Raw genomic sequence first — 23318 nt, forward strand, 5'->3', positions numbered from 1 at the left:
GGGTCTAAGTTTCTGGCCTACATAATTACTCTCCCTGAGGAATTGTTTTAAAATATTTCCTGTAGAGTAATTCTATTGGCAATAAATTCACTCAGTGTTTATTTGTTTGAGAAAATGTTTATTTCTTCTTCATTTTTTAAGGATACATTTGCTGGGTATAGAATAGAATTCTGAGCTGACATTTTCTTTCAGCATTTGAAAGACATTACCCCATTTTCTTCTTCTTTGCATAGTTTCTGATGAAACATTTGTTGTAATTCTAATTCTTGTACCTCTACAGGTAATGTGTCTTTTTCTCTGGCTGGCCTCAAGATTTTTGTTTGTCTTTGGTTTGCAGCTATTTGAATGTGATATAGCCTAAGTTACCAGGTTTTGGTATTTCTCCTGGTTGGTGTTTTCTGAGCATCTTGGATCTATGATTTAGTGTCTATCACTAACTTTGGAAAATTTTTGGCCATTATTTACTGAAATATTCTTATTCTCTCTTTCTTCTCCTTCTGGAATTCTAATTATGCAAATGTTAGTCCATTTGATATTGTTCCACATCTTATGAATATTCTGTTGTGTTTTTTCATTCATCCCTTTCTTCTCTTTGCATTTTAGTTTGAATAATTTCTATTGACCCATCTTCAAGTTTATTGATTCTTTGCTTACCTGTATTGACTCTAATTGATGAACTCATTGAAGACATATTTTCATCTCTATTATTGTTTTTGTTTTTTGTTTTTTTTTTGAGTTGGAGTCTCGCTCTGTCACCCAGGCTGGAGTGTAGTGGAGCGATCTCAGCTCACTGCAACCTCTGCTCCCAGGGTTCTAGGAATTCTCCTACCTCAGCCTCCTGAGTAGCTGGGATTACAGGCACCCGCCACCACACCAGGCTAATTTTTTTTTTGTATTTGTAGTAGAGACAGGGTTTTGCCATGTTGGCCAGGCTGTTCTTGAACTCCTGACCTCAGGTGACCCACCCTCAGCCTTCCAAAGTGCTGGGATCACAGGCATGAGCCATCGTGCCCAGCCTCTATTATGGTTTTTTTTGTTGTTGTTGTTGGTTTTTTTTTTTTTTGAGATGGAGTCTCACTCTGTCGCCCAGGCTGGAGTACAGTGGCACGATCTTGGCTCACTGCAACCTCCACCTCCCGGGTTCACACCATTCTCTTGCCTCAGCCTCCCAAGTGGCTGGGACTAAGGCACCTGCCACCATGCCGGGCTAATTTTTTGTATTTTTAGTAGAGACAGGGTTTCACTGTGTTAGCCAGGATGGTCTCAATCTCCTGACCTCGTGATCTGCCTGCCTTGGCCTCCGAAAGTGCTGGGAATACAGGTGTGAGCCACCACACCCGGCCTGTTCCTTCCCCTTTCTAAAACTACAGAATATATAGTTCAGTGGTTTATAATACATATAAACTATTATTAGGCCTGGTGCGGTGGTTCATGCCTTTAAACCCAGCATTTTGGAAGGCCAAGGTGGGTGGATCACTTGAGGTCATGATTTTGAGACTGGCCTGGTCAAGATGGTGAAACCCTGTCTCTACTAAAAATACAAAATTAGGCCGAACGTGGTGGCTTGTGTCTGTAATTCCAGCACTTTGGGAGGCCAAGGCAGGCGGATCACAAGTCAGGAGTTCAAGACCAGCCTGGCCAATATGGTGAAACCCTGTCCCTAGTGAAAATACAAAAATTAGCCAGGGGTGGTGGTGCGTGCCTGTAATCCCAGCTACTCGGGAGGCTGAGGCAGAGGAATCGCTTGAACCTGGGAGGCAGAGGTTGCAGTGAGCTGAGATCACGCTACTTGCACTCCAGCCTGGGCGACAGAGTGAGACTCTGTTTCAAAAACAAACAAACAAACAAAAAAACAAAAAAAACCCCACAAAAATTAGCCAGGCATGGTGGTGTGTGCCTGTAATCCCAGTTTCTCAGGAGGCCAAGGCAGGAGAACTGCTTGAACCTGGGAGGCGGAGGTTGCAGTAAGCCAAGCCACCGCACTCCAGTCTGGGAGACACAGCAAGACTCCATCTCAAAACAAACCTCAAAAAACTATATAATATAGTATATATTTAAATATATATTTCAAATACATACAAAATATATAATATAATTCATATGAGTTTTACATATATAATATATAATATTATACTTCAGCATCCTAGTAAACCTTGTTCTTTTTCTGCAGTTTGTTCCTTTCTTCCCCCCAAAACAAATATGGATCTTCCTTTCTTGAAAAAAATAACAATTTGGGTCTTGTAGATTACAGCTTTCTAACTAATGTACCAAGGTATAATGATGTGGGCAGGTTCACTGATGTGACATGTATGGATTACAGATATCCAGATACACTGACCCTCTTAACTATCATTGCCATCATGGGCAGCTGGAGGCAGCTGAAGCCCCAATCATCTTAGTTCTCCCCAGGCCTTGAGCAGGCATTTTCATTTACCACAGTATCCCACACAAAAGCAGTATTGTCAATTTTCAATTTCTACTACAACTGAAAATACTAAAATTTTACAAAGATGAATTAAAAATATTGATTATGGGAGTTAATTTAATTTTCCAAAAGTTGTGTTTTCAAAACACATTGGATGAGAGCTGTGATATGCAAATTATGCAGAATGCTTTCATGCCATTTTGACACAGATCTTTTATTGAGGCCATTTAGTGCTGTGACTATTTGGACTCTGCAATTTTACTCCAGGTATTTTATACTCTAATCAATTATTTCATATTCTTCAGCTCAATACACAGCAGTTAAGCAGGAACACTGCTTAACATTTGTAAAAGAAAAGAATTATAAAGACTCTAAGAAATTCCTCCAACAAAGGGGATGTCTGCTACATACATTATTTAATACAATATTGTCATTTTTCCAGTGATCATAGAAGCTGTATTATTCTTGATAGCAGAATATTTGATATTTTATTCTTTTTATCCTATTTATTTATAATATCCTTTTATTTGCTGAAATTATTTATTAAAATTATTCATTTTATTTTATCAAACTAACACATGTACATAGTTTAAAAAGCCTCATAGTGCTAAAAGTATTATAATAAAAACAGCAGCCTGCTGTTCCTCCTATCAGTGACATACTTTTTTTATCCAAAAGCAATTGCTTATAATTTTTAAGCTCTATTTTCTGTTATTTGGCTACATTTTTTTTTTTAAATTTGTATTTTAAGTTCAGGGGTACATATGCAGATGTGCAGGTCGTTCCACAGGTAGATTTGTGTCATGGGGGGTTATTGCACAGATTATTTCATCACCCTGGTATTAAGCCTTGTACCCATTAGTTATTTTTCCTGGTCCTCTCCCTCCTCCCACTCTCCACCCTCTGATAGGCCCCAGTGTGTGTTGTTCCCCTCCATGTGTCCATGTGTTCTTATCATTCAGCTCACACTTATAAGTGAGAACATGTGGTATTTGGTTTTCTGTTTCTGCATTAGTTTGCTAAAGATAATGGCCTCCAGCTCCATCCATGTCCCTGTGAAGGAAATGATCTCATTCTTTTTTATGGCTGCATAGTATTCCATGGTGTATATGTACCACATTTTCTTTATTCAGTCTATCATTGATGGACATTTGGGTGGGTTCCATGTCTTTGCTATTATGAATTGTGCTGCAATTAACATATACATGCATGTGTCTTTATAATAGAATGACTTCTATTCCTTTAGGTGTATACCCAGTAATGGAATTGCTGGGTCAAGTGGTATTTCTGTCTTTAGGTCTTTGAGGAATTGCCACGCTGTCTTCCACAATGGTTGAACTAATTTATACTCCTATCAATAGTGTATAAGCATTCCTTTTTCTCTACAACCTCACCAGCATCTATTATTTTTTGACTTTTTAATAATGGCCATTCTGACTGGTGTGAAATGGTATCTCATTGTGGTTTTGATTTGCATTTCTCTAATGATTAGTGATGTTGAGATTTTTTTCTTGTTGGCTGCATGTATGTCTTCTTTTGAGAAGTGTTTGTTCATGTCCTTTGCCCACTTTTTAATGGAGTTGTTTTCTCTTGTAAATTTGTTTAAGTTCTGTATAAAAGCTGGATATTATACTTTGTCAGATGCATAGTTTGCAAAATTTTTCTCCCATTCTGTAGGTTGTCTGTTTACTCTGTTGATAGTTTCTTTTGCTGTGCAGAGGCTCTTTAGTTTAATTAGATTCCACTTGTCAATTTTTGCTTTTGTTGCAATTGCTTTTGGTGTCTTTGTCATGAAATCTTTGTCCGTGCCTTTGTCCTGAATGGTATTTCCTAGGTTGTCTACCAGGGTTTTTACAGTTTTTACAGTTTTAGACTTAGGTTCTACACTTAAGTCTTTAATCCATCTTGGTTAATTTTTGTATATGGTGTAAGGAAGGGGCCCAGTTTCAATTTTCTGCATATGGCTATTGGTACTTCTAAATGACATGCATATATCACTATCTCTATATTCACCATTTACTTATTATAGTAGCTTACTGATATGGTAGAATAGGATTCATCTCACTTATGCCCTTTTCCCTCTCCCCATTCTTCCAAACTATCCTTCTCTTTATTCTCCAAATAGATCTCTCTCATAAATCATTATGAAGTCAACATTCAGTATTTACATTATTAAAACCAGGTAAATATTATTTGCTCTTGAGCCAAATACTGTTCATGCTATTAGGGCCAGGAAAATATTATTTGCTGCTAAATCAAATAGTGCCCTATGATTATATTTTCTTTCTTCAGTAACTTTAATTTTCCTACAGGTAATTGGTTTATTTTTCATTAGTTTGTTGTTCTTTTCAAGAGAATTTCCTTCTTAAATTCTTAAACATCCTCTAAAAATGGCTTTTCACATGGCCCAATATATCAGATAACCTAGTATTTCCATTATTTCCCTCTGGAGATGCCTCTCGAGCACCTTGTGTTGCTCTCTGATCAGGATTTGTTCTTTTCCTTTATATTTATTTTTTTATTTTTTATTTTTGAGACGGAGTCTCACTCTGTCGCCCAGGCTGGAGTGCAGTGGCGCTATCTTGGCTCACTGCGGGCTCCGCATCCCGAGTTCACGCCATTCTCCTGCTTCAGCCTCCCGAGTAGCTAGGACTACAGGCACCCGCCACCATGCCCAGCTAATTTTCTGTGTTTTTAGTAGAGACGGGGTTTCACGTGTTAGCCAGGATGGTCTCAATCTCCTGAGCTCGTGATCCGCCCACCTCGGCCTCCCAAAGTGCTGGGATTACAGGCGTGAGCCACCGTGCCCGGCCTCCTTTGTATTTATTCTTAGAATTTTCTTCATCTCTCAATTGTATTGGGATTTCTTTTCTGAAACTCATTTTCTTCTTTTTGGTTTATGTTGTCACTTTTTGTAGATGGTATCCTTGATTAAGATTTCTGCAAAATTGTATATGAGAGGTAAATTTTTAAGATTTAGCAGATCTGAAAATGTCTGTATTCTAGGTTTATGTTTGTATATATATTTAGAGACAGAGTCTTGCTCTGTTGCCCAGGCTGGAGTGGAGCGGTGCAATCTTAGCTCACTGTAGCCTCAAACCCCTAGGCTGAAGCAATCCCCCTGCCTTGGCTTCCCAAAGTACTGGGATTACAAGCGTGAGCCATCGTGCCTGGACCCTCTAACTTCATGTTTAATCAATAGTTTAGTTAGTTACATAATGTTGAGCAGCATTTTTATTGAGTTTTGAGGGTAATGCTTCAAAATTTCTTCTAGCTTCCAGTATTATAATTGACAAATCCAGTATCATTTTTGTTTTGGATCCTGTGTATATGTGGCCTGTTATCCCCTTACTTCCACTTTACCACAAGCTTTTAGAATCTTCCTCTATTCTCAAGATCTTGAAATTTCAAGGTGATGTGCCTAGGTGCACGTCTCATAGTTTGTACTATTAGTGGACCCTTTGAATTTTGAGACTTCCTTCCGTCTGTTAGTGTGAAAGTTAATATAAGTGTCAACTTGATTGGATTGAAGGATGTGAAGTATTGTTTCTGGGTGTGTCTTTGAGGGTGTTGCCCAAAGCAGATTAACATTTGAGTCAGTGGACTGGGAGAGGAAGACCCACCCTCAATGTGGGTGGGCACCATCCAAGCAGCTTCCAGCACGGCTAGAATAAGTTGGCAGAAGAAGTTGGAAGAAGCTGGCTTGCTGAGTATTCAGCTTTTATCTTTCTTCCATGCTGGATGCTTCCTGACCTTGAACATCATCTTCAGCGTTTGGACTCTTGGACTTACACCAGTAGTTTGCCAGGGACTCTTGGGCCTCTAGCCACAGACTGAAGCCTGCAATGTTGGCTTCCCTACTTTAGAAACTTTGGGACTCAGACTGAGCCACTACTGGCTTCCTTGCTCCTCAGCTTGCAGGCAGGCTATCATGGGATTTCACCCTGTGATCATGTGAATTCTCCTTAATAAACTCCCTTTCATATGTACATATATCCTGTTGGTTCTGTCCCTCTGGAGAACCCTAACACAGTTAGATATTTTCCCTTCCTTTTCAACTATTAGTTAGACCTTTTAGACTGATTCTCTCCTTTTAAAAAATAATTTCTGGCCAGGTGAGGTGGCTCATGCCTGTAATCTTAGCACTTTGGGAGGCTGAGGCAAGTGGATCACCAGAGGTCAGGAGTTTGAGACCAGCCTGACCAACATGGAGAAACCTCGTCTCTACTAAAAATACAAAATTAGCCGGGTGTGGTGGCGCATACCTGTAATCCCAGCTACTTGGGAGGCTGAGGCAGGAGAATTGCTCGAACCAGGGAGGCAGAGGCTGCGGTAAGCCGAGATCGTGCCATTGCACTCCAGCCTGGGCAACAAGAGCGAAACTCTGTCTCAAAAAATAAACAAGTAAATAAATAAATAATAGGCTGGGCGTGGTGACTCACGCCTGTAATCCCAGCACTTTGGGAGGCCATGGCGGGTGGATCACGAGGTCAAGAGATTGAGACCATCCTGGCCAACATGGTGAAACACCGTCTCTACTAAAAATACAAAAATTAGCTGGGCGTGGTGGCACGCACCTGTAGTCCCAGCTACTCAGAAGGCTGAGACAGGAGAATCGCTTGAACCAGGGAGGAAGAGGTTGTAGTCAGCCGAGATCACGCCACTGTGCTCCAGCCTGGTGACAGAGCAAGATTCCGTCTCAAAAAAAAAAAAAAAAAAAAATCATAATAATAATTTCCTTTTTTTTTTTTTACTCTGTCTTTAATTGTTTTATTTTACTGAGGACATTTATAATATCCCAGATCTTGCTCTTGCTCTCTGTGTTTTTTTTTAATTGTGGTAAAGCATACATCAAATTTATAAGCTTAACCATTTTATTTTTTATGTTTTTCTGGGAGACAGAGTCTTGCTGTGTCACCCAGGCTGGAGTGCAGTGTCATGATGTTGGCTCACTGCAACCTCCACTTCCCAGGTTCAAGTGATTCTCCTGCCTCAGCTTCCCAAGTAGCTGGGACTACAGGCATGCATCACCATGCCCGGCTAATTTTTGTATTTTTTAGTAGAGACGGGGTTTCACCATGTTAGCCAGGCTGGTCTCGAACTCCTGACCTTAGGCAATCTGCCCACCTCGGCTTCCCAAAGTGCTGGGATTACAGGCATGAGCCACTGCACCTGGCCAATTTTAAGCATTTTTAAATATACAATTCGGTGGCATTAAGTATATCTACCATTTTTTGCAATCACCACTACTATCCATTTCCAAAATATTTTCATCATCTCAAACAGAAACTCTGTACCCATTAAACAATATTCTCCATTCCCCACTTCCCCCAGGCCCTGGTAACCTCTATTCTATTTTCCATCCCCATGAATTTCTTAATCTAGGTACCTTATCAGAGTGGAGTAATTCACCATTTGTCCTTTTTTGTCTGGCCTATTTCACTCAGCACAATGTTTCCAAGGGTCATTCATGTTGTAGCACGTAGAAGAATTTCATTCCTTTTTATGGGTGAGTAATATTCCATTATATGTACATACCATATTTATTCATTCATCTGTTGATGGACACTTGGGTTGTTTCCACCTTTTGGCTATTGTGAATAATGTGCTACAAACACTATGTACAAAATAACTCTTTAAACCTCTGAATTCATTTTTTAATACATATATATATATACACACACCTAGGAGTGGAATTACTGGATCATATGGTAATTCTGTGTTTAACTTTTTGTTAACTGCCAAGCTGCTGTCCATTTTTTTCACTTCCTTGCCAATACTTATTTTACCTTTTCCTTTTTTAAATGACAGCTCTCTTAATAGGTGTGAAGTGGTATGTTATTGTGGTTTCCATTTGCATTTTCCTAATGAACAATTAGGAAAGCCATGTACATGAAGTGACTTTTTATTTATTCATGTCTTAATTGTCTTATTTAATTTCAGCAATGTTTTGCAGTTTTCATTGTACAAGTCTTCTGTCTCCTTGGTTAAACCTGTAAGTACTGTATTCTTTTTGATGCCATTGTAAACAGCTTCTATTTTAGGTAGAATTTTTATCTTTTTTTCCCCATGGTTACAATATGAAAGAAATATACTTTTTTCAAATGTATCCACTTTATTCTATCCTGTCTATCCATACTTGACCAGCATATTACCTATTACTACACCTATATTACTATTTAAAATGTTGACAAGAACTATAATGAGGGCCAGGTGCATTGGCTTATGCCTGTAATCCCAGCATTTTGGGAGGACGAGGCGGGTGGATCCCCTGAGGTCTGGAGTTTGAGACCAGCCTGACCAACATGGAGAAACCCCATCTCTACTAAAAATACAAAATTAGCTGGGCTTGGTGGCTCATGCCTGTAATGTAATCCCAGCTACTTGGGAGGCTGAGGCAGGAGAATTGCTTGAACCCAGGAGGCGGAGGTTGCAATGAGCCAAGATCATGCCATTGCACTCCAGCCAGGGTGACAGAGAGAGACTCTGTCTAACAAAAAAAAAAAAAAAAAAAAAAAGAACTGTAATGAATGTAGAGTCCTGTGCTCACCAATAAGGACTTCCATTCATATTGACTGGCAGCAAAATGTGGAAGGTGACTGAATTTATCATTGCAGAAGTTTAGGTATTCCACAGATGTTGACGAGCCAGCATTGTTTGCAAGATATAAAAAGAAACATGTCATAAAATATTGTATATTTATTCCATTAAGCATTTTTGTCTTCATCTCTGCAATATCACAAAATGTTGCTAAAAATCAAGATTTTTACATAATTTTAGTTCTAGTGAAATTATAGCAAAATTAGGCAACTTTTCTATAGATAATTATAGTTCTTAGGTAGTTCATTTTTCCCACAACTTTCCATTTTGATTAACTTAGTTGTGTTGTAACACTTAGAGTTGTCAAAAACATTGTTAAGGTATATTTAGTTTAAAAAAAAGAATGAAGATATTTACATACTGTGTTCACACTATAATGTGGTCCATATTTTAAGTTATTCTCTCTGAAAATATTATAAAATACCTTACTTTCATTAATCACTCTCATATTGAGATTTCCACAATTTCTAAAAACAATATTTAGATCCATGTAGTATTTCTTACATTCTTTCAAAATTTTCATTTTGTCTTGCTTTAAAACAACATAATATGTGGCACTGTCCTAATAATTGCCTGTGTACTTTATTGTGTGCAGATGATGTTTTGCAATAAATAATTGATTCTCCATTTAATAAAGAATATAAGATTGCAGTGTGCTGGGGTTTTAATATGTGTCCCAAAGTTCATGTGTTGGAAACTTAATTTCCAATCCAACAATGTTGAGATGTGGGTGCTTTAAGAGGTAATTAGGTCATGAGAGTTCTGCCCTCATGAAGTGTGATGCTATTATATCAGGAGTGGGTTGGTTATTGAGGGAATGAGTTCCTGATAAAAGGATAAGTTTGATCTCTCTCTCTCACTCTCTCAATGTCTGCATGTGCGCTCTTGCCCTCTGCCATCTAGCATTGGATGATGTAGCCAGAATGCCCTCAACAGATGAGGACCCCTTGATCTTAGACATCCCAGCCTTCAAAACTGTGAGAAATAAATCTCTGTTCTTTATAAATTCCTTAGTCTCAGGCATCCTATTATTGCATTCCAAACTGGACTAAACGAGAAAATTGGTATTGTTGTTATAATAAATACCCCAAAATAAGCAAGTGACTTTCAAACTGAGTAATGGGTAGAGGCTGAAAGAATTTGGAGAAGCAGGTTAGAAAGAGCTTAGATTTCCATGAATGGAGTTTTAAAGGCAATTCTAGTGAGGGCTCAGAAGAAACTGAGCTTTTGAGAGATTCTAAGTCATAGGGATTAGTTAAGTGGTTGTGATCAGAATACTGGTAAAAATATGGATGGTAAATGCCATTCTGACAATATCTTAGATGGAACTGAGTAAGAAGGTACTGGAACCTGGAGTAAATGTCATCCTTTTTGTATTAGTCTGTTCTCATGCTGCTATAAGAACTGTCCAAGAATGGGTAATTTATAAAGGAAAGAGGTTTAATTGACTCACTCTTCCACATGGCTGGGGAAGTCTCAGGAAACTTACAATCATGGTGGAAGGGGAAGCAAACATGTCCTACTTCACATGATGGCAGCAAGAAGTAGGAGCAAAGGGAGGGGGAAGTTTTTTTAATAAAACCATCAGATCTTGTGAGAACTCACTATCATCAGAACAGCATGAGGGTAACCTCCTCCATGATTCAATTACCTCCCACCAGGTCCCTCCAACAACATGTGGGGATTATGAAAACCACAATTCAAGATGAGATTTGGGTGGGGACACAGTCAAACCATATCATTCTTCCCCTGGCCCCTCCCAAATCTCATGTCCTCACATTTCAAAATGCAATCATGCCCTTCCAACAGTCCCCCAAATACAAATTCTTAACTCATTCCATCAACTCAAAAGTCCAAGTCCAAAGCCTAATCTGAGACAAGGAAAATCCCTTCCACCTATGAATCTTTAAATTTACTTCCTAGATACAATGGGGGTACAGGCATTGGGTAAATATACCTGTTCCAAAGGGAAGAAATTGGCCAAAACAAAGGGGCTACAGTCCCATGCAAGTCCAAAATCCAATAGGGCAGTCATTAAACCTTAAAGTTCCAAAATGATCTCCTTTGACTCCATATCTTACATCCAGGTCATGCTGATGCAAGAGGTGGGCTCCCAAATGACCTTAGGAAGCTCTTTCCCTGTGGCTTTGCAGGGTATAGCCCCCCTCCCAGCTGCTTTCATAACTGGCATTGAGTATCTGTGGGCTTTCCAGGCACACAGTGAAAGCTGTCAATAGATCTACCATTCTGGGGTCTGGAGGATGGTGACCCTCTTCTCACAGCTCCACTAGGCAGTGCCCCAGTGGGGACTGTGTGTGGCGGCTCCAACCCCACATTTCCCTTCTGCATTGCCCTAGCAGAGGGTCTCCATGAGGGCTCCACCCCTGCTGCAGACTTCTGCCTGGACATCCAGGCATTGCCACACATCCTCTGAAATCTAGGCGGAGGTTCCCAAACCTTAATTCTTTTTTTTGAGATGAAGTTTAGCTCTTGTTGCTCAGGCTGGAGTGCAATGGTGCGATCTCAGCTCACTGCAACCTCCGCCTCCTGGTTCAAGTGATTATCTTGCCTCAGCCTCCCAGGTGGCTGTGATTACAGGTGGTGCCACCATGCCCGGCTAATTTTTGTATTATCAGGAGAGACAGGGTTTCATCATGTCGGCCAGGCTGGTCTCAAACTCCCTATCTCAGGTGATTCACCTGCCCAAACCTCAATTCTTGACTTCTGTGCACCTGCAGGCCCAACACCACATATAAGCCACCAAGGCTTGGGGCTTGCACCCTCTGAAGCAATGGCCTGGGCTGTACCTTGGCCCCTTTTAGCCACAGCTGGAGCTGAAGCAGCTGGGGCTCTCAAAACCATGTCCTGAGGTTACATAGAGCAGTGTAGTCCTGGGCCTGGCCCATGAAACCACTTTTCCCTCCTATGCCTCCAGGCCTGTGATGGGAGGGGCTGCCTCAAAAGTCTCTGACATGCCCTGGAGACATTTTCCCCATTGTCATAGTGATTAACATTCAGCTTCTCATTACTTATGCAAATTTCTGCAGCTGGCTTGAATTTCTCCCCAGAAAATGAGGTTTTCTTTTCTATCTCATCTTTAGGCTACAAATATTCCAAACTTTTGTGTGCTGCTTACTCCTTTTTATTTGTTTTTTGAGATAGAGTTTCACTCTTGTTGCCCAGGCTGGAGTGCACAGTGCGATCTTGGTTCACTGCAACCTCTGCCTCCCAGGTTCAAGCAATTCTCCTGCCTCAGCCTCCCAAGTAGCTGGGATTACAGGTGCACGCCAACATGTCCTGCAAATTTTTGTATTTTTAATAGAGGTTCAAAACGGGGTTTCACCATGTTGGCCAGGCTGGTCTCAAAGTCCTGACCTCAGGTGATCCACCCGCCTTGGCCTCCCAAAGTGCTGGGATTACAGACATGAACCACTGTGCCCAGCCATTCTGCTTCCTCTTGAATACTTTGCCACTTAGAAATTTCTCCCACTAGATACCCTAAATCATCTCTCTCAAGCTCAAAGTTCCACATATCTCTAGGGCAGGGGCAAAATGCCACCAGTCCTTCTGCTAAAGCATATCAAGAATCACCTTTATTCTAGCTCCCAACAAGTTACTTATCTCCATCTGAGACCACCTCAGCCTGGACTTCATTGTCCATATCACTATCGTCAAAGCCATTAAACAAGTCTCTAGTTAGTTCCAAACTTTCCCACATTTTCTTGTCTTCTGAGCCCTTCAAGTCTCTAGGAAGTTCCAAACTTTCCCACATCTTCTTGTCTTCCTCTGAGCCCTCCAAACTGTTCCAACTTCTGCCTGTTACCCATTTCCAAAGTTACTTCCACATTTTCAGGTATCTTTACAGCAGCATCCCACTCTCTGTAGTAGCAATTTACTGTATTAGTCCGTTTTCACGCTGCTATAAAGAACTGCTTGAGACTGGGTAATTTATAAAAGAAAGAGGTTTAGTTGACTTACAGTTCCACATGCCTGGGGAGGCCACAGGAAACATGATTTTTAATGGCAAAAACCCCAATTATCTTTGCACCAGCATAATACAATCACAGTGGCACAGTAAGCAAACACGTCCTTCTTCACATGGCAGCAACAAGGAGAAGTATGAGCAAAGACGTGGAAAAGCCCCTTATAAAACCATCAGATCTCATGAGAACTCACTACCATGAGGGTAACCAACCCCATGATTCAATTACCTCCCACCGGTCCCTCCCATGACACACAGGGATCATCAGAACTACAATACAAGATGAGATTTGGGTGAGGACACAGCTAAATAATGTCTCTTGTTACACAGTTGTAAAAATCTTGGTGGAATTATGTCCATGTCCTAGGACTTTGTGGAAAGCAGAACTTAAGAGCAGTGAACTAGGATATCTGGCAAAAGAAGTATCTAAGTAGCAAGGTATTTAAGGTGCTACATGGCTTATTTTGGCCACTTTAAATAAAATGAGTGAAGAGAGAAACGATTTGAAGACAAAATGTATAATTAAAAGAAAAGCAGAATGAAAAGATTTGGAAAACTCAACCTGTCCATGTATAGAACAAAGAAGCATGTTTAGGAGAGAAGACTAAGAGCACGGCCAAGCAATTATTTGGTAAAGAGATTAATATGGATAGAAGAAAGCCAGATTCTATTCATCAAGACACTGGAAAAATGACCCCAAAGGCATTTCAGAGATCTTTGAGGGAAGATAAAACCTTGAATTCACCTCTCCCTCTCCCTCTCCCTCTCCCCATGGTCTCCCTCTGCCTCTCTTTCCACGGTCTCCCTCTGATGCCAAGCCGAAGCTGGACTCTACTGCCGCCATCTCTGCTCACTGCAACCTCCCTGCCTGATTCTCCTGCCTCAACCTGCCGAGTGCCTGCAATTGCAGGCACGCGCCGCCACGCCTGACTGGTTTTCATATTTTTTTGGTGGAGACGGGGTTTCGCTGTGTTGGCCGGACAGGTCTCCAGCTCCTAACCAAGAGTGATCTGCCAGCCTTGGCCTCCCGAGGTGCCAGGATTGCAGATGGAGTCTCATTCACTCAGTGCTCAATGTTGCCCAGGCTGGAGTGCAGCGGCGTGATCTCGGCTCACTACAACCTCCACCTCCCAGCTGCCTGCCTTGGCCTCCCAAAGTGCCGAGATTGCAGCCTCTGCCTGGCTGCCGCCCCGTCTGGGAAGTGAGAAGCGTCTCTGCCTGGCCGCCCATCGTCTGGGATGTGAGGAGCCCCTCTGCCCGGCTGCCCAGTCTGGGAAGTGAGGAGCGCCTCTTCCCGGCCGCCATCCCGTCTAGGAAGTGAGGAGCGTCTCTGCCCGGCCGCCCATCATCTGAGATGTGGGGAGCGCCTCTGCCCCGCCGCCCCGTCTGGGATGTGAGGAGCGCCTCTGCCCGGCCATGACCCTGTCTGGGAGGTGAGGAGCGTCTCTGCCTGGCCGCCCCATCTGAGAAGTGAGGAGCCTCTCCGCCTGGCAGCCGCTCCGTCTGGGATGTGGGGGGGCAGCACCCGCCCGGCCAGCTGCCCCGTCCGGGAGGGAGGTGGGGGGTCAGCCCCCGCCCAGCCAGCCGCCCCGTCCGGGAGGGAGGTGAGGGGTCAGCCCCCAGCCGGCCAGCCGCCCCGTCAGGGAGGGAGGTGGGGGGCACCTCCGCCCGGCCGCTGCCCCATCCGGGAGGTAGGGGGCGCCTCTGCCCGGCCGCCCCTTCTGGGAAGTGAGGAGCCCCTCTGCCCGGTCGCCACACCGTCTGGGAGGTGTACCCAACAGCTCATTGAGAACGGGCCATGATGACGATGGCGGTTTTGTCAAATAGAAAAGGGGGAAATGTGGGGAAAAGATAGAGAAATCAGATTGTTGCTGTGTCTATGTAGAAAGAAGTAGACATAGGAGACCCCATTTTGTTCTGTACTAAGAAAAATTCTTCTGCCTTGGGATGCTGTTGATTTATGACCTTACCCCCAACCCGGTGCTCTCTGAAACATGTGCTGTGTCCACTCAGGGTTAAATGGATTAAGGGCGGTGCAAGATGTGCTTTGTTAAACAGATGCTTGAAGGCAGCATGCTCGTTAAGAGTCATCACCACTCCCTAATCTCAAGTACCCAGGGACACAAACACTGCGGAAGGCCCCAGGGTCCTCTGCCTAGGAAAACCAGAGACCTTTGTTCACTTCTTTATCTGCTGACCTTCCTTCCACTATTGTCCTATGACCCTGCCAAATCCCCCTCTGCGAGAAACACCCAAGAATGATCAATAAAAAAAAAAAAAAAACCTTGAATGCAAGGTTTCCAGTGAGACACACCTGAGGGACCTCAGCATTCATTGCCCTGTGCTACCTTAAGACTTTGTTTCTTGAACTCTAATGCAGTGTTCCTCACCTATCCCAGCTGTGACTCAAGTGAGGTTAGCTGGCTGAAACCACTGCTCCAAAAGGTACAAGCCATAAACTTTGGTAGTATCCATGGAGTGCTAATTCTGCAGGAATACAGAATGCAAGAGCTATGGGGCCATAATGGCCTCCACCTAGACTTCAAAGAATGTTGTAGAAAGCCTGTTGTAGGGGCCCAGGCAATTACTTATCTTGGGCAGACTAATTGTAACAGCCCCCACTAGAGTAATACTTTGTGGCACGGGAGTGGGACAGCCCTCAAAGTCACAGAACTGTAGAGCCACCAGCATGCAACTCCCATCTTTCCCAGCCTAGGAAAGTTGCAGGCAGGAGTCTCCAACCTGTAAGAATTGATGGTTGGACTAAGCCCAGCAAAGCCATAGGGGCAGGGCTGCCTACATCCCTGGAGGCCCAGCCCCATGCCCTCAAGTGTGCCCAGGATATGGAGCATGGAGGCAAAGATTATTCTCCAGCTTTAAGACTTAATGTTGTTTTCCCTGTTAGATTTTGGACTTACCTGGGAGCTGTTACCCCTTTCTTTATGGCTATTTCTCCCTTTTTGAAGGGGAATGTCTATCTTACGCCTGTCCCACCATTGTATTTTAGAAGCATGTTACTTGTTAATTTCACAGGCTCACAGCTGGAAAGGAATTTGCCACAGAATGAATTGTGCCTTGAGTCTCACTCATAGATGAGTCAGATGAAACTCTGGACTTTGCTCTCACAAGTTTTTCTTTCCTTTCCTTCCTTTTCTTCTCTTCCCTCCCTCCCTCCTTTCTCTCTCTCTCTCTTTTTTTCTTTTTCTTTCTTTCCTTCCTTCCCTCCTTTCTTTTTTTTTTTTCTCACTTTCTCTCTTTCTTTCTTTCTTTAATTTGAGATGGAGTTTCACTCTTGTTGCCCAGGCTGGAGTGCAATGGCGCAATCTTGGCTCACTGCAACTTCTGCCTCCCAGGTTCAAGCGATTCTCCTGCCTCAGCCTCCGGAGTAGCTGGGATTACAGGCATGCGCCACCACACCCGACAAATTTTGTATTTTAGCACAGATGGGGTTTCTCCATGTTGGGCAGGCTGGTCTCGAACTCCCAACCTCCGGTGATCCGCCCGCCTCGGCCTCCCAAAGTGCTGGGATTACAGGGGTGAGCCACTGCACAAGTTTCATAAAAGAAACATTTTGCATCATTTACTTTTCACCAATCTGTTTGGCATGCCTCTAATGATATCAGAATCACCTGGATCAGTGTGCACATACTCTGCAGTATTTTCTGCACACTGTGTCCAATTCAATATTATTGCCACTATAGTAATGAACACCACTTTTGGCCAACATGCCACAGTACCCTATTTTGGATTTCCTCAAAGTGGGGCAGTTGTTGGTGAGCATAATCAATTTCACTTTGCCTTCTCTGATCACCTTTGGAGTTTGCTTGTACCCCAGCACATACTTTACACTTTTGTTTGTTTGTTTGTTTGTTTTTTGACCTGGAGTCTCACTCTGTTGCCAGGCTGAAGTGCAGTGGCGTGATCTCGACTCACTACAATCTCCACCTCCCCGGTTCAAGCCATTCTCCTGCCTCAGCCTCCCAAGTAGCTGGGACTACAGTTGCGCACCACCCCGCCCAGCTTATTTTTGTATTTTTAGTAGAGATGGTGTTTCATCACATTGGCCAGGATGGTTTCGATCTCTTGACCTCCTGATCCACCTGCCTCGGCCTCCCAAAGTGCTGGGATTACAGGCGTGAGCCACGGTGCCCAGCCTACTTTCTGCTTTTCATAATGAGTTGGAGCCTAGAGTTGATTGACACCAATGACTTTTTCATCTTCTTTAGAGCCACCATCTTTCTTTCTTAGGTGTGGGATGACCCCCAACCAAGAGCAGCTTCAGGACTAGGTGTGGTGTCTCATACCTAAAAAAAAACACACACACACACACACACACAAAAATTAGGTAGGCATGGTGGTGCATACCTGTAATAACAGCTACTCAAGAGGCTGAGGCATAAGAGTCACTTGAACTCTTGAGGCAGAGGTTGCAGTGAGTTGAGACTGCGCCACTGTACTCCAGCCTGGGTGGCAGAGCAAGACTCTGTCTCAAAAAAACAAAAACAACACAAAAACAAAAACTGTAAAGAATAAAAGTGAGTAGACTTCTCTCAAGCATTAACCACACAAAACCTGTGAAAGGGATATTATACAATTTTTATTTAATGGAAAATTAATCACTAGTCAAAGCAAGAAAATGAGAAACGGTAATTCCCTCAAATCTTCAACCATACAAGTCAATTGAAATCCCTGTGCCTCAGTCCATTTTGTGCTGCTATAACAGGATACCTGGGAGGCAGTAATTTATAAAGAACAGATTTATTTCTTACAGATCTGGAGGCCGGGAAGTCTAAGGTTGAGGGGCCCACATTTGGCAAGGGCCTTCTTGCTGCATCATTCCATGGTGGAAGGTGGAAGGGCAAGAGATCATATGCACATGTACATATTGAGAGAGAGAGAGCTCCAACTTTTTTTTTTCTTAGACGGAGTCTTACTCTGTCGCCCAGGTTGGAGTGCAGTGATGCAATCTCAGCTCACTGCAACCTCCGCCTCCCAGGTTCAAGTGATTCTTCTGCCTCAGCCTCCTGAGTAGCTGGGATTACAGGTGTGCACCACCACACCTGGCTAATTTTTGTATTTTTAGTAGAGACAGGGTTTCACCATCTTGGCCAGGCTGTTCTTGAACTCCTGACCTCGTGATCCACCCACCTCGGCCTCCCAAAGTGCTGGGATTACAGGCGTGAGCCACCGTGTCTGGCCATCAGGAGCCTACTATTAAAAGAGCCAAACTACTCCCAAGATAACAGCATTAATTCATTTATAAGGGCAGAGATTTCATGACCTGATCACCTCTTGAAGGTCTCACCTGTCAACATTGTTGCATTGGGGATTAAATTTCCAACACAGAATATGAAATTTGGGGGACATATTCAAACTATAACATTCTGTTCCTGGCTCCCCAAATTTACGTCCTCGCATGCAAAATACATTCATTCCATCCCAATAGCCTCAAAGTCTTAACTTGTTCCAAAACTAACTCACAAGTCCAGAGTCTCAGGCATGGTGGCTCACACCTATAATCCCAGCACTTTGGGAGGCTGAGGCAAGAGGATCACTTGAGCTCAGGAGTTCGAGACCAGCCTGGGCAACATGGCCAAAACCCACTTCCTAAAAAAAAAACAAAAAAGGGCCAGGTGCGGTGGCTCATGCCTGTAATCCCAGCACTTTGGGAGGCTGAGATGGGTGGATCACGAGGTCAGGAGATCGAGACCATCCTGGCTAACACGGTGAAACCCAATCTCTACTAAAAATACAAAAACTTAGCTGGGCATGGTGGCGGGCACCTGTAATGCCAGCTACCCAGGAGGCTGAGGCAGGAGAATGGTGTGAACCCAGGAGGCAGAGCTTGCAGTGAGCCGAGATGGCGCCACTGCACTCCAACCTGGATGACAGAGTGAGACTCCATCTCAAAAAAAAAAAAAAAAAAAAAGAAAAGAAGGCCCAGAGTCTCACCTGGCATCCTGGCTCTGCCCCGAAGAGCTTTGCATTGTGGAAACTCCTTTCTTTCTCACTCCCTGGCCATCTTAGACAGCTGCTCATTTAAAAATATCTTTTGTGGGGACCAGGACAGAGGTCCCTCTTACCTAGCTAAAACTGCAATACCAGTTCTATACTTTTCAGTGAGTCCTAGTTCAATATCTTCTAATAAGAACCATTTCACCTATTTAGGTAGCCTATCTATGTTGGAAGATGGTAATGATGCCCTTTCCCTTCTCTAATTACTTCCTGTATTAGTTTTTTATTGCTGGGTAATACATTACTACAAACTTAGTAACAAAACAATACACATTTATAATCTCACAGCTTTTGTGGGTCAGGAGTTTGGGCCATAGGTGTATCTTCTGCTGAGGGTCTCAGAGGCTGCAATCAAGATGTTACCTGGGTTGTATTTTCATCTGGGGGCTTGGTTGGAGAAAAATCTAAATTCATTCAGTTTGTTGGTAGCTTTTATTTCCTCAGGACTATATGACTGAGGGACCGGGCTTTTTTTTTTTTGCTCCTGGTTGTCTGGAGCCTGCTCTCAGGTCCTAGAGGTCACCCAAAGAACCTACAGGCCACTTGTGGTAACCTTCCATATGGGCTTATTCAACATGGCTGCTTTCTTCATCAAGCAAGCAAGGAAAAGTTCTCTCCTCAGGGAGGATCCAGCTTCTTTTCAAAGGGCTTTTACCAGATTAAGTCAGGTCCACCCAAGATAATATCTCTTTTGGTTAACCCCAAATCAGTTTATTTGGTTCTTTATTACATCTGCAAAATTCTTGGCTAAAAGCAAGTTACAGGTTCTGCCCTCACTCAAGAGAAGAGGAGTATAGAGACCGTGATCACCAGAAGGTAAGGATCATGGAGGTCATTTTCCTATTCTCAAGAGTTGTTTCTTAAGTTTTTCCAAATTTGCCTATTTAACACCTCATTCAACTTCTCTGCAAGTTTGAGGACAATAATAAAAATGATCAGGTTGTTGTTGATTCATCTTCTCTCTTAATGGGAGGATGGGGAGTACTGATAGAAACTGTTCAAGCTGAACTATGTATTAGTACTACTACTACAAGTACTACTATTACTACTACTCTTAGATAATATTTATTGGGCCATCACTATATATCCAGTATTACTCCAAGTATTTTACCAGAATTTAGTCTTCATAATAACCTTAAGAGATCAGGGATATATACAATTTTTTTTTTTTTTTTTTGAGATGAAGTCTCTCACTTTGTTACCCGGGCTGGAGTGCAGTGGTGCGATCTCGGCTCACTGCAACCTCCACCTCCCAGGTTCAAGTGATTCTCCTGCCTCAGCCTCCCGAGTAGCTGGGATTACAGGTGCCTGCCACTACACCCAGCTATTTTTTTGTATTTTTTGTAGAGACGGGGTTTCACCATGTTGGCCAGGCTGGTCTTGAACTCCTGACCTTATGATTTGCCGGCCTCAGCCTCCCACAGTGCTGGGATTACAGGCGTGAGCCACTGCACCTAGCCATACTTTTTTTATTTTTATTTTGGAGACTATCTCACTCTATTACCCAGGTTGGAGTGCAGTGGCCCAGTCTCCCCTCACTGCAACCTCCACCTCCCAGACTCAAGCGATCCTCCCACCTCAGCCTCTCAAGTAGCTGAGACCACAGGCATGCACCACCACACTGGGCTAATTTTTATATTAATTAATTAATTTTTGATACTGAGTCTCACTCTGTTGCTCAGACTTGAGTGCAGTGGCGCCATCTTGGCTCACTGAAACCTCTGCCTCCTAGGTTCAAGCGATTCTCCTGCCTCAGCCTCCCGAGTAGCTGGGATAACAGGCATGCACCACCACACCTGGCTAACTTTTGTATTTTTAGTAGAGACGGTGTTTCACCATGTTGGCCAGGCTGGTCTTGAACGCCTGACCTCAAGTGATCCGCCCACCTTGGCCTCCCAAAGTTCTGGGATCACAGGCATGAGCCACTGCACCCAGCCTAATTTTTGTATTTTTTGTAGAGACTGGTTTTGCCATGTTGTCCAGGCTGGTCTGGAACTTCTAGGCTCAAGTGATTCACCTGCCTCGGCCTCCCAAAGTGCTGGGATTACAGGCATGAGCTGTGCTTGCTCGGGAGGGCTATTTTTATCATCCCCATTTTATAGACTGGGAAACATTTGCGTAGAGAATTTCAGAACACTAAACAAGTAAGAAGTAGAGCCAAGGTTTCAATTCAGGTAGTAAGCCTTCAGAACCTGAAAGCACTAGATTAAGCTTCCTGTTTTATTATTTTGTACTCAGAAACTTCAGTTTTCCATTTCAATGGCTTTTTGGAGTTTATGCTGTTTTTCTTTTTTTTTCTTTGATATGGAGTTTTGCCCTTGTTGCCCAGACTGGAGTGCAATGGCATGATCACAGCTCACTGCAACCTCTGCCTCCTGGGTTCAAGCAAATCTCCTGCCTCAGCCTCCCAAGTAGCTGGGATTACAGGCATGGGACTAATTTTATATTTTTAGTAGAGATGGGGTTTCAACATGTTGGTCAGGCTGGTCTCGAACTCCTGACCTCAGGTGGTTCACCTACCTCGGCCTCCCAAAGTGCTGGGATTACAGGTGTGAGCCACCGCGCCCGGCCTATGCTGTTTTTAAAAAGTTCTGTTTTCTTTGTTCAGTTGCTACAACTGAAATGTATTGGTTTATATCTATTATTTTAGTTCAGGTTTTTTTTTTTTCTTTTTTTGTGAGACAGGTTCTATGATCCTACTTTACTCTAGCACTTTTTCCTAGGAAAATTATATTTAGCCTGTATCATTTTAGCCTAAATATACCAATAAAAACATAAGGGTAGATAAAATATGAAAATCCTTTTGTACTAACTGGTAAGTAGCTGCCCCCTCCTACCACACCCTTCATACCACCGAGTCAGGCTCAGTCCCCAGCTGAAGAGCCTCTGGACCTCTTCAAGATCCTACAACTAAAGAATTAACACCTGACAAAATAGGGTGGGGGAAGGGAAGTCTTCAAACCTGCTTCCATTCTGATTGGTCAGTGATACAGGGATTGATAAATATTTTAAATGTGGTCCTACCTAGAAGTCTTAAGTTCAGCTTTTTTCATTCTTCATTGTTTTTGTATTTTCTGTTATTTTCTAACTTGAATACTTTCTTTTGTACCTAGTCTGACAGCCTAGGTACAAAGTTCTACATCATAAGTCAGGTCAAGTATCACTTCCTCTGTGAAGTTTTCCCATATAGTATGAGGAAGATTTAGGTTCTCTCATTTTAGAATTTTTTTATGCTTAAGACATACCACCAAAATATTAATGATCTCATAATGTTTATCTGTATTTACAACTCTTTCCCCATGAGAAGCAGTGCCATTTCCTTTGGGCATCCCCAGTGCCTAGAATAGTTTGTGAGACATTATAAATATTGTATTCATTGAACAAATCAATGAATAGTTGATTAGGTCAACCAGCGGGTTGCATGGCTGAAGAGACTGTAACTGTGGTTGAGGATATTTGAGGAGATTCGAATCTAATAAAATTGTCTAGTTGGAGTCTTCAGGAGGCAAGTCTAGAATATGAGCATATCTAAGAAAACTGATAAATCTGTGGTTATGCTGAATTATTTTTCCATTTGCTATTAGCATAGATAATCAAGAATAGACTATCATAGGCCAGGCGTGGTGGCTCATGCCTGTAATCCCAGCACTTTGGGAGGCTGACGTGGGCAGATTACCTGAGGCCAGGAGTTCGAGACCAGCCTGGCCAATATAGCAAAACCCCATCTCTACTGAAAATACAAAAAATTAGCCGGACATGGTAGAGTGTGCCTGTAGTCCCAGCTACTCAGGAAGCTGAGGCAGGAAAATCGCTGAACCTGGGAGGCAGAGGTTGCAGTGAGCTGAGATTGTGCTACTGCACTCCAGCCTGGGCAACAGGGCAAGACTGTCTTAAAAAAAAAAAAAAAAAAAAAAAGAAGGCCAGATGTGGTGGCTCACGCCTTTAATCCCAGCACTTTGGGAGGCTGAGGCGGGTGGATCATGAGGTCAGGAGTTTGAGACCAGCCTGGCCAAGATGGTGAAATCCTGTCTCTACTAAAAACACAAAAATTAGCCAGGCGCGGTGGTGGGCGCCTATAATTTCAGCTACTCAGGAGGCTGAGGCAGGAGAATTGCTTGAACCCGGGATGTGGTGGTTGCAGTGAGCTGAGATCACGCCACTGCACTGTAGCCTGAGCAACAGAACAAGACTCTGTCTCAAAAAAAAAAAAAAATAGACTATTATAAAAATGATTCTTTTTTATATGCTTACAGAAGACATAAAAAGAGAAACATAATGGGCTCTAGTATTCCAATC

At 42.9% G+C, this 23318-nt stretch overlaps 1 protein-coding gene across 1 annotated transcript; it reads right to left on the bottom strand.

Moving 5' to 3' along the window:
• Positions 1-16641: 16641 nt before the first annotated feature.
• LOC101129001 (large ribosomal subunit protein eL30-like) lies at positions 16642-17242 on the bottom strand. Its single transcript, XM_019038094.2, has 2 exons — positions 17166-17242; positions 16642-16855 (listed from the first exon to the last, which is right to left on the bottom strand). Exons 1-2 carry the CDS (start codon positions 17240-17242, stop codon positions 16642-16644), a joined length of 291 nt encoding a protein of 96 aa, XP_018893639.1.
• Between the last annotated feature and the right edge of the window lie 6076 nt (positions 17243-23318).

The sequence above is a fragment of the Gorilla gorilla genome, chromosome 10 (assembly GCF_029281585.2).
Source record: "Gorilla gorilla gorilla isolate KB3781 chromosome 10, NHGRI_mGorGor1-v2.1_pri, whole genome shotgun sequence".
Taxonomy (NCBI): domain Eukaryota; kingdom Metazoa; phylum Chordata; class Mammalia; order Primates; family Hominidae; genus Gorilla; species Gorilla gorilla.